This window comes from Pongo abelii, chromosome 10, assembly GCF_028885655.2.
Source record: "Pongo abelii isolate AG06213 chromosome 10, NHGRI_mPonAbe1-v2.0_pri, whole genome shotgun sequence".
Lineage (NCBI taxonomy): Eukaryota > Metazoa > Chordata > Mammalia > Primates > Hominidae > Pongo > Pongo abelii.
Window position 1 is genome coordinate 41,118,990 of NC_071995.2, and position 12,834 is coordinate 41,131,823.

Sequence of the window (12,834 nt, forward strand, 5' to 3'; positions counted from 1 at the left end):
AGGTAAAATGTCATATTTTAGAAAAATGACTGTATCTTATGATCTTCATGTCACAATGAACTGGGATCTAGCTAAGAGAAATTTACAATGTCCTATAGATATGCCCTTGCTAAGTTTTTTCAACCAAGTGGGCCTGAATTCCCTATATGTGAATAGAAGTACTTCCAGCAATGAGATATGTTCCAAATACCCTGAATCTATAAATAGGTGGCTATGTAATTCTTTTTTTTTTTTTGAGTCATAGTTTCACTCTTGTTGCCAAGGCTGGAGTGCAATGGCACGATCTCAGCTCACTGCAGCCTCTGCCTCCCGGGTTCAAGCGATTCTCCTGCCACAGCCTCCCGAGTAGCTAGGATTATAGGCACTCACCACCACGCCTGGCTAATTTTTTGTATTTTTAGTAGAGATGAGGTTTCACTGTGTTGGCTAGGCTGGTCTCGAACTTCTGACCTCAGGTGATCCTCCCACCTCAGCCTCCCAAAGTGCTGGGGTTACAAGTGTGAGCCACCACACCTGGCCAATAATTCATCAACTAAACTAGCATGAAAAGGGCTACCCTTAGTGATTACTCTAAAATAACAGGCCTAATTCAGGAATGTCCCAGGGTGGTGGAGAGGGATATGCACGCACACACACACACACACACACACACACACACACACACATAAGGATGAAGGGTGATGCCACTAACACAGGATTGACACCCTTCACTAGCTCTAGAATTCAGTTCTATGGGTACTAGCACTACCACTGCTTGAAAAAGATAATAACATCAGATCAAGGACCCTTAGAATTATTGTGACCTTATATTCCAAATTTGTTAGGACTGTTCTATTAGTAATAGCCTATCCCTTTATCGCCATAAATACATGTATAACTTAAAATATTATGCATCCAAATTTCTGATTTGGAGAATATAGCCATAATAAAAATAGTATCTTCTCCCCTCTGTGCAGAAATAGGGTAAGGTTTTAAAATTCAGATTCAAAGAGCGAAAAGATCAATGCAACTAGGATAGTCCTGTCACTAGAGGGCAGAAGCCATTCATGTGATGAAGTAAAGAATAATTCAAGCATTTTCTATAAGCGGTTTTGGGGATTTTTAAATGTTTTAGAAAGGTGTCCAAGTAACAGAATAGGATACTTGCTATACCTCTAAACTAAACTTCAATGAAATCTTATTTTTGGCTTAAACCTAGATACAAAATTACATCTAAAGAGTTTGGAAAAAAAATTTAATTAGACATGAAAAAATTTCATGAAGCTAAACATTTTAGGAAATATAAAAGTCATATTAAGTTTACTTACAATTGACATTAGAGTCAGTATATAGTTTTGCAAATTCGATCCATGAGCAGAAACCACTTTAGCATCAGCTGTAACCATAATTTCAATGTATCTTGGATATGATACAAGACGTTTTTTCCTGGAATGTAATTGACTTCTTTCATCTTTCAATGGTACATTTTTTGATGTGTGTCCTAAAACTCTTTCTTTCATTACATTAACATCTTCATTCATGTTGCTGTAGGTTTGAAAGGGTAAACTGGTTTTCTTTATTTGACTTTCTAGGGAGAAAAAAAGAATATAATGCAGAGCCATTAAATTGAATGTGACCAAAAATATCGCAAAAAATAGAGCAGCCAAAAATATTTAATACTTACATATCTGTTCCTAACGTGAAAATAAAAGGACAAAGAGAAATTATTATTTAAAATAGTATTGTACAGCATTATCATAAAGATTGCTTTTTTATAGTAATAAAAAGTTTGCAAAAGTTCACATTTTCTTAGATTTTACCAACAAGAAATTTTATCTAAGTCATATTTGAAAAGGAAGGTATGACTATTCAAAAGCATTTATTAACTACCAAGTAGAAAATAAAAATATCCAGGACTTCTTATGTTTTTCTCAGTATGTAAATTAGGTTTTCAAGTCAACAATGACATTTAATCTCATTACAGAGTAGTAACATTTTGTAGGGTGAAACTTCATAAAATATAGAACAAAACAAACTTTCTTTATACTACATGCGAAAAGCACCAAGAACAACAGAAAATTAAGCAAAATAACAATATGTGGGTGAATCTATTGAATCCAGAAAGGCAAATGTTCCTATAAATTTTTTAATACTTGATTATACAAAATACCTGATTTATTATGTTTGCTTATATATAAATACTGCATGAAAAATAATTAAACATTAAAGATTATTACAGTGAAGTAATATGCATTTAAGTCCTACGCACTTACAGAAACTTACACATTTATGCCTATGCATTTAAATCTTAATTAATTGCCCTAATGGAAAAAAAATTCATAGGCTGCACAGGTGCTTGTCCTATTTCTCTCCCCTTCATTTTGTTCCTCTCCTTTCCTCTTTACTTCTTCCTCTTTTTCTGGGCTAATTTTTCTGCCAATTGTTTGATGGTGGTATTTTCAATAGAAAAGCAGACCAAAGGAGTCAAGTGAGAAGAAATAAAGGTCCTGGATAGTTTATAAACCAAATAATCAATACCAAAATAATCAATAACAAAGACATGGCTGCATTATAAGAATTAGATATAAATATAAAAACATATTTCATTGTTATTAAAATAATTCATTTTAAGTACGAATGTAATCCTATGGCTATAAGAAAGAAATGGAATGCTTTAGACATTAAGTTTCCGCAGATGATTTTTTTTAATTAATATAAAAAATTTTATTTGTCTTATTCTTTTTTTTCTATTTAACTTTTATTTTAGGTTCAGGCATACATGTGCAGGTTTGCTCTGCAGGTAAACTCGTGTCATGGGAGTTTGGTGCACAGATTATTTCGTTACCCAGGTACTAAGCATGTTATCCCATATTTGTTTTTTTCTGATCCTCTCCCTCCTCCTACCATCCACCCTCAAGTAGGCCCAGGTGTCTTTTACTTGTTGTGTCTTTGTATTCTTGTTATTTAGCTCCCACATACAAGTGAGAACATGCAGTATTTGGTTTTCTGTTCCTGCATTAGTTTGCTAAGGATAATGGTCTCTAGCTCCATCCATGTTGTTGAAAAGAACATGATCTTATTCTTTTTATGACTACATAATATTCCATAGTATATATGTACCACCATTTTCTTTATCTAGTCTACCACTGATGGGCATTTAGGCTGATTCCATGTCTTTGTTACTTTAAATAGTGCTGCGGTGAACATATGCATGCATGTGTCTTTATAAACAATTTATATTCCTTTGGGTATATGCCCAATAACGGGGTTGCTGGGATGAATGGTAATTCTGTTTTTAGTTCTTTGAGGGATTGCCACACTGCTTTCCACAATGGCTGAGCTAATTTACACTCCCACCAGCAGTGTGTAAACATTCCCCTTTCTCCACAACCTCATCAGCATCTATTATTTTTTTATTTTTTAGTAATAGCCATTCTGACTGATGTGAGATGGTATCTCATCATGGTTCTGATGTGCATTTCTCTAATGATTAGTGATGTTGGGCATTTCTTCATATGCTTGTTGGCTACCTGTATGTCTTCTTTTGAAAAGTGTCTATGAACTTCTTTTTCTAATTCCTAAAAACATCTAGCTTTTAATATTGCTATGTTCCTAGGTTTTAAAATTTATCTCAGTGGGAAATTCTGGAAATTTGACAAATTGTGCAATCCTAAAACTTTTTCCTGCCATTTTCTCCTGAAGTGACTTGGCCACTAAAATATCCATGACCAAGTACTGGACCATAGAGGAGATCCCAGATATACCTGATATATAGAAATCTCAATCAAGGAAAAGATAAATATTTATGCTTTGATTTATTTGTTAATTTAAAGGAAATATTGTGTGTCTAATCCATATCAGGAAACATTTAGGTATTGAGGAGCAAATAGCACCCATAAAGCTTTCACTCTACTTTAAAGAGGCAAAAAATAAATTAACAACATAGTAAAGATAAAATTTCAGGCATCTTTAGGTGCTTCAATACCAATTCAACCAAGAGACAAAAAAAAATATGATTCTACCTATCAGAATGACTAAAATTACAAAGAGCAATAATACCTAGTGGTACAATCACTTTGAAAACCAATCTGGCAAATTTTAAATTAGACATGCATCTACCCTATGACATTGCAGTTCCACCCCTAGGTATTTATCTAAGAGAAGGAAAACATACATTCACAAGAAAACTGGTATAAGTTCACAGCAAAACAAATACATAGACTGATGAACTGCAATAGAGACCCCAGATATAAACCCTTGTGTATATGATCAAATGATTTTTGACAAGAGTGCCAAGACCACTCAATATAGAAAGACTAACTCAAAATGAGTTACAAATCTAAAAGACCCAAAATATTAAACCTCCTAGAAGAAAACATAGAGAAAGTGTTTCATAACATTGGATTTGGCAGTGATTTATTGGATATGGCATCAAAAGCACATGCAACAGAAGCAAAAATAGACAAATGGGACTACGTCAAACTTAAAAAATTATTGTTCAAAGGACACAATCAACAGAGCAAAAAAGCAGCCTATGGATTAGGAGAAAATATTTACAAACTATATATCTGACAAGGAATTAACATCTAGAATATAAAAAAAATTCCTACAACTCAACAACAGGAAAACAACCTGATTAAAAATGAGTAAAGACTTGCATAAACACTTTCCCAATTACATTATACAAATTATCAACACACATATGAAAAGATGCTCAGCACAATTAATCATTAAAGAAATGCAAATCAAAACCACAATATCACTTCACACTCATAAGAATGGCTACTATTAAACACACACACACAAACAGAGAGAAAGAGAGAATAACAAATGTTGACAAGTATGTGGAGAAATTGGAAACCTTATGCACTGTTGGTAGGGTTGTAAAATGGTATAACCACTACAGAAAACAATATGGACGTTCCTTAAGAAATAAAAATAAAACTACCATATGATCCAGCAATCCTACTGGGGTAAATATCCAAAAACAATGAAAGCAGGGTCTTGAAGAGCTATTTGTACACCCATGTTCATTGCAGTATTATTTACAATAGCTAAGAAGTAGAAGCAACACAAATGTCCATTAACAAAGGAATAAATAAGCAAAATGTAATATACACATACAATGAAATATTATTCAGTATAAAAAAGGAAGGAAGGCATGTGTGGTGGCATGCACCTGTAGTTCCAGCCACTCTGGAAGCTGAGGTGGGAGGATCACTTGAGCCTCCAAGTTTGAAGCTACAGTGAGCTATGATATACCACTGCACTCCAGCTTGGGTAAGAATGAGATTCCACCTCTAAAACAAACAAACAAAAACAACAACAACAACCAAAAAAAGGAAGGACATGCTGTGACATATGACAACATGAATGAAACTTGAAGTCATTATGCTAAGTCAAATAAGCCAGTTTTTTAAAAATCTTGTATGATATTACTTAAATGAGATACTTAAAATAGTAAAATTCATTGAAACAAAAAGTATACTGGTGGTTACCAGGGGATAGAGAAAGGGAAAATGGGGAGTTGTGAATGGATATAGTCTCAGTTTGCAAGATGAAAAAGACCTGGAGACCTGTTGCATAACAATGTGAATATACTTAACACTACTGAAGTGTACACGTAAAAAGGGTTAAGATGGCAAATCTCATGTTACCTTTTTTTTTTTTTTCTTTTTGAGGCAGAGTCTCGCCTCAGGCTGGATGGAGTGCAGTGGCGCAATCTCGGCTCACTGCAACCTCTGCTTCTCGGGTTCAAGCAATTCTCCTGCCTCAGCCTCCTGAGTAGCTGGGATAACAGGCGTGTGCCACCATGCCCAGCTAATTTTTGTATTTTTAGTAGAGACAGGGTTTCACCATGTTGGTCAGGCTGGTCTCGATATCATGACCTCGTGATCTGCCCGCCTTGGCCTCCCAAAGTGCTGGGATTACAGGCGTGAGCCACCGCACCCGGCCACCTTTTTTTTTTTTTTTTTTTTTTTTTTTTTTTTTACCACAATTAAAAAATGTTTCAAAGAATGTTTATAGCACTTTTATTCATAATAGTCAAACCTAAAAACAACCCAAATATCTGTCCACAGGAGAAAACTAGAAAGGACAAGAACTAAGCTTCACAAAGGGTAGAACAGTGGTTGTCAGGAGCTGGGGAGTGAGGGAAATGAGGAGAGGCTGGTCAGACATACAAACTTCTAGTTATGGGATGAATAACGTCTGGAAATTGAATGTACAGCATAGTGACTATAATTAATAATACTGTCTTATTTAATGGAAATTTGCTAAGAGAATAGCTTTTATGTGTTTTCACCACACACATACACATTGGTAACTCTGTGAGGTGATGATGTGTTAATTAATTTGATTGTGGTAATCATTTTGCATGTATACATATATCAATCATCATGATGTATACCTTGAATATATACATTTTTTATCAATCAATTATGCATCAATAAAGCTGGGGTGGGGGAAGCGATAATGAACAAAGCTTCAGCAAGAGATGCTTTCCTTGTCCATATGTGGCATCCTATTCTGGGAAAGGCTGACTATGCCAGCTGATGTAGCAGCACTGGATGTGATTTGCAATGTGGGACTACAAGCAGCCCTCATCTAAGAAGAGAAAAGCCTTCTCCACACTCCTCAAAAGAAAGCATCCCTCTTGTCAAATAATTTACCACTTGTCTCTAGCAGAAGAAGAAATCCCATCTTATCTTCTACTGCCTGTTAATATCTCACTGCCTGAAGAATCTCCCAAAGTCTGTCTAGCCTAAGTGCTAAGAAATTATATATCTCAATGGCTAACAATAATAAGTAAAAAATAACACAATTCAATTAAGAAAGCACTATGTTTTGAAGAAATCAGGCTGACAGAGACTAAACTAGAAAAGATGGTTTCTGTGCAAACTAAAATAATGAAAGATTGCCACATTATTCATAATCCTAAATGTCCATCAATGACAGAATGGATAAAGAAAACATGGTATATATACACCATGGAATTCTATGCAGCCATAAAAAAGAATGAGGTATCTTTTGGGGGACATGGATGAAGCTGGAGGCCATTATCCTTAACAATCTAATGCAGGAACAGAAAACCAAATACTGCATGTTCTCACTTACAAGTGGAAGCTAAATGATGACAACTCAAGTTCACAAAGAATGGAACAACAGACACTAGGGCCTACTTGAGAGTGGAGGGTGGGAGGAGGGAGAGGAGCAGAAAAAAAATAACTATTGGGCACCGGGCTTAGTACCTGGGTGATGAAATAATCTGTTCGACAAACCCCTGTGACACAGGTTTACCTACATAACAAACTGGCACATGTACCCCAAACCTAAAATAAAAGCTAAAAAAAAAAACAAAATAAAATGATGAAAGAAACAGTTTCTGTCTGGAATGAGAACACTGAAGGAGATGATAATTAGATCACAGAAAAAAAGTCTGCAATAAAAAAGCATAAATTTTTAAAGACTATTATCATTGAAACATTCAATAACACCACATAAGATAGGTGCTACTGTTAATCTCATTTTACAGATGAGAAATCTACAACATATAGAGCTTAAGAAACTCACATACACAGTTCCTAAGTAATGGAGGTAGAAATAAAAACAAATAAAAGGAACAAAACTAAACAGATCATTTATCATGATCAAACTGAATGGGGTGAATTTGTCCATCAAAAAACAAAAACTTTATACAACTGAGTTAATGAACAAAATCTAGCCATATGTTAACTAATCAGTAGCACGGCTGGGATTCAAATCCTGGGGACCTTGTTCAGAGTCTTTTTTAATTAAAATTTTTTTATTATTAAAAAATATTTTGTAAGTACATAGTAGGTATATATATTTATGGGGTACATGAGATATTTTGATAGAGGCATATAGCACATAATAACAGCATCAGGGTAAATGGGGTATAAATCATCTGAAGCATTTCTCCTTTCCTTGTGTTGCAAATAATCCAATTATACTCTTTTAGTTATTTTGAAATGTACAATAAATTATTGCTGACTGTAGTCACCTTGTTGTACTAGACTTTATTCATTCTAGCTAACTAGGTATTAAGCCCAGCATGCATTAGCTACTTTTCCTGATGCTCTCCCTCCCCCAACCCTGACAGGCCCCAGTGTGTGTTGTTCCCCTCCCTGTGTCCATGTGTTCTCATTGTTCAACTACCACTTATAAATAGTGAGAACATAAGGTGTTTGGTTTTCTCTTCCTGAGTTAGTTTGCTGAGGATGATGGCTTCCAACTCTACCCATGTTCCTGCAAAGGACATGATCTTGTTCCTTTTTATGGCTGCATAGTAGTCCATGTTGTATATGTACCACATTTTCTCTTTCCAGTCTATCATTGATTGGCATTTGTTGATTCCATGTCTTTGCTATTGGGAATAGTGCTGCAATGAACATATGTGTGCATTTATCTTTATAATAGAATGATACAAGGACTCTGCTTGACAATGACGTTTAAAGACAAAAGGAAAGAGAATCAAAATTTAACAACAAATACAATGTTATCAATACAGATCTCAGGGGTTTAATTTCATCAGCAATGGAATCAACCATAAGAGAACATTCTACACAACTCTTTGGCAAAGTAATTGAACAATTTTGAAGAACTGTATAATTTATTACTTGAACACACAACAGTGTTAATAAATCTTGTCACTATAAGGAAAGTGAGAAAATTAAATCCAACAGAGTTTTTAAAATATAGTTAAAAACTAAAATAAAAATATATGCCATATATGGGTATAATAACATCACATAAGAAGAAGAAAGCAAGGAGATGACAAACATGGAATTAAGAATGCTGGTTGCTTCAGGTAAAAGGAGGCAAGTGAACAAAATGGGTGAGGGCAGTGAAATTATGTGGTTGCATTTGAGTTGTTATCCAGGTCCTATATATTGTATTGGGTCATATATTCATAAATATGTATTATATTATTAATAACTTCTTAGTAAATAGTAATATACCAAACTGACTGCTATTAAAGCAATATGCTGGCTCTCATCACTATCATATAAAATTGTTTTGGTAATACTAGCTAAAGCAATAAGAAAATAAAATGAAATAAATGGTATGAATATTAAGAAGAAAATTTTTTCATTGTTCTGATTTTATTTTGTAGATGAAAGGCTTGCATAACTGAAAAATCCAGGAGACTAAATAAGAAACCAATTAAGACAATAATCCTCAATAGAGGAATGGTTGAATAATGGAATGTTATGCAGTTGTTAAATGAATGAATTAGGTCTGTAAGTTTTGATATGGAAAGATGTCCAGAATGCATTTTTAAGTAAAAATATAAATGCCGTGTGTAGTTCAATCCCAGTTTTGTAAAAACAAACTGTTTTCCAAATATACAAGTACTCATAAAATTTATATAATAAGCCTAAAAGGTATACACCACAAACATTTAACAATAAGTGAGACAGAAGAGGGAGACAGTAAAACTATTACATGTTTTCTTTAACACCTCAGTGCTCTTTAAATTATTGCAATGAGCTTATTTTATTACTGTAATTTTAAATTTAAATTGTTATTTTTAAAAACAGCATATATTACTATTTTCTTGGCTAAATATCTAATCTCATTACTTTTTTTTTGTATTTATACCTAAGTGGTGTTACAAATGTTGATACAATTCCTTACCTTTCCAAATACCCTATACAGATGGCCACTATTCAAAGCACATTGGCCAATTCAATTACATCATTTCTATGTAATGCATCCCTTTCTATTTAGGTCCTATTGAGTCAAATGTTAAAATAATGTGTTGTCTTTTATTAATAACAAGTGTATTATGACCCAAAACTAATTTAGACCAAACCAAAATACAAAATCACACACACCAGGCAACAATGATAATCTGCCCACTAGAGCGTAAAACACTTGAAAATTACAATCACTGAATATCTCTTATAACAGCATGGTGTATTCTAGAATGCAAGGAGGATGTTAAAATAATATTAAGAATATAAAAAACTAGAAAATTATTGTTAAATAATAATGTAATTAGAATCCCGTAATTCTACTTGGATGTCCTACCGGCACCTCATATTTAAACATACAAAGCTGAATTCATCATTTTCTTCTCCCATACAGTTTCCCCTTCTATTAATGTGAGAAATAGCCTCCCAATACCTATAACTCATATTCAAATCTGAACATTACCATTGGGTTCCTCCTATCCCTCCTTCACCCTTTTTATCTAGTCACCAAGTTTGGCCATTTCTCCTTCAAAATGCTGCTTGTATTGCTTCTCCTGCAGGGTCCTTGCCTCCAAACTCATTCAGGTCCTTCTCACCTCAGAACATTATTAGAATAATGAATACGAAATTAGACACAGAGTCTCCCAAATGTTCCTGCCATCTTCAATTTCTTGTCCCTCCCATTCATCCTTCATTTATGTCCAAAAAGATTCATTTTTAGAAACTTTCCTTTTATCTCATCCTTATTTAGGACAAGATATAATGGATCTTCATTGCCCATAAGATAAAGTCTAAGCATTTCCCTACTAGCCCACCCCTAAACACAGTCACCACCACCAAGCTATAAATTCCCTAAAGACTGAGAACACTGTTAGGCAATATGTTCTGCCTTTTGTAAGTGCTCAGTAAATGTCCGTGGAAAGAAAGAAAAAGGATTAGGATGAAGAAAGGAAGGATAATGGAGGAGGGAGATAGAAAGAAGAAAGGTAGTGAGAGAGGGAAATGAAAGAAAAGAATATATTGAAGAGCAAGACAAAAGAGTTTATCAGGCCAGATCTTCAGGGTAGGAACAATAATTGTGACGTACAATAGGAACAATTCAAACACACATATGTGCTCTTTGATTTGCCTAATATTAAGTACAACATTCATTCTGATGTCTGTACACAGGCTAGAATTGATATAATGCTCTATATTTGACCAGATAAGGAAACACATTTTACACTTCTTCACTAGCATGCAACCATCCATTTTTTAAATGAGGACAGAAAAGTGAAATGATACTTATTCTAGACTTAACATCTCAAACAACTTGCTGAATGTGCAACAGATCAAATAGCTGGGTGACCCTTGAGATAAAGTGTGACCATATCAGATGTATTGTGAAATCTCACATTTTCTTATGATTTAAATTTTTTTCTGGATCTATTATATGCCCTATGTTGCCACGCTATTGAGTTTTCTTATTAATACTACTATCAAAAACAATAAAGATATAATACTGAGTGCTTATTACATATCAGGTACTAGTACACTTCACATATGTTATCTCATTTGGCATTAACAAAAACCCTATGAGGTAAGTACTATTATCCTCATTTTATGTATGAGGATAATTTTTATATGAGGATAATTATAATCATAATTTTATATATGAAGATAATATTTTATTATATATGAGGAAAGTGAGGAACAAGAAGGTTAAACTGCCTATTGTAATATAACTAATAAAATAAAATACCCTTATTTTATATATGAGGATAATAATTTTACATTTATATATGAGGATATTATTATTATTATATCTGAGAAAAGTGAGGAACAGGAAGGTTAAACTGCCTATTGTAATATAAATAATAAAATATAAACCTGAAATATATTTATTTTAAAAATTAGTAGTATTTTGTAACATAAAAGTGTATGAAAATCTACAGTCCTCTGTGATTTCTCAATATTATTAGAAATTTCAACCAGTACTTTAGAATTATGGCTTGCAGCTTACCAAAGATTTTATAGTACTTTTTTCAAAGAGTTTCACGAGTTAATAATTGGGGCCTCAACTACTAATAATAAATTTGCAGAAGATTATGAACTTGCCAGTGGCCAGCTGAAACTTGAAACAAATCATTACACCATCAGTCTTCCTTGCATCCCCTGAATCACTTACTATTATTGTGTACATTTTAAAACATAGAGACATGTGACACAGATTAGGTGAAATTCCAACAGCCACCAACTGAATAAATGGCATAGCAAAGATATAAATTCAGATTTCTCAGTATCAATTATTACAGCTGAACTCCACATCACATGACTCTTCTAAAGGTTGAATGTGGTAATATATGAAGACTGTTGAGAATGTAGTAACCAGGGTCATGTTGGTAAATGTTGATTCCTGGAAGACTAAAAGACTAGCTACTCATGTTCACAGAAATATGCATTACAGAGGTCCTCCTTGCATTGTAGAAGCATAGAACTGAGCCAAGATTTGGATATAAAGGCTTTTGGCTCTACCTGAGACAGATCTGATACTGCCCTTTCATCTAGTGGCCTTGAAGGAAAAAAGAAGGCACTAGAAACCCCCAAATTACCCCCATTAATCCTACAGATATCAAAAAATTCTACCTCCTCCCACTATGTGTACTAACAGGACAATGGAGCACACTGGTCAAGCGTCACAGAGTAAATATTTTTTATTCTTCCACATTCTCAAGAAACCAACCCATAGGACTTGTTCTAAAGAAGTATAAGACACACTTCCCTTAAAAGCTGCATCGAAGATTCCTGCATACATCAGGAACTGAAAACAGGTACATGTTCATTCACAAACTCAAAGCCTTTTAAGATTTTTTTAATGGAAAGGAACATGCACACCTGCTGTCTCTTTACGGCTTTTGGCATCTTAACCTCTACACTTGAAGAGCATTAAAACAAAGGGATCTAGAACTAGAAATATCATTTTGACCCAGCCATTCCATTACTGGGTATATACCCAAAGGATTATAAATCATGCTGCTATAAACACACATGCACACGTATGTTTATTGCGGCACTATTCACAGTAGCAAAGACTTGGAACCAACCCAAATGTCCAACAATGATAGACTGGATTAAGAAAATACGGCACATATACACC

The 12,834-nt window shown here is 34.0% G+C and overlaps 1 protein-coding gene across 7 annotated transcripts in view; it reads right to left on the bottom strand.

Moving 5' to 3' along the window:
- Nucleotides 1-12,834, bottom strand: part of ADAMTS20 (ADAM metallopeptidase with thrombospondin type 1 motif 20) — a 209,498-nt gene that overhangs the window by 153,373 nt on the left and 43,291 nt on the right. For all 7 annotated transcript variants that reach the window (XM_054527154.2, XM_054527153.2, XM_054527150.2 and 4 more), the window contains one exon: nt 1,308-1,567. In XM_054527154.2, coding sequence (XP_054383129.1) covers nt 1,308-1,567 — 260 coding nt within the window. The remainder of the gene's footprint in view (nt 1-1,307; nt 1,568-12,834) is intronic.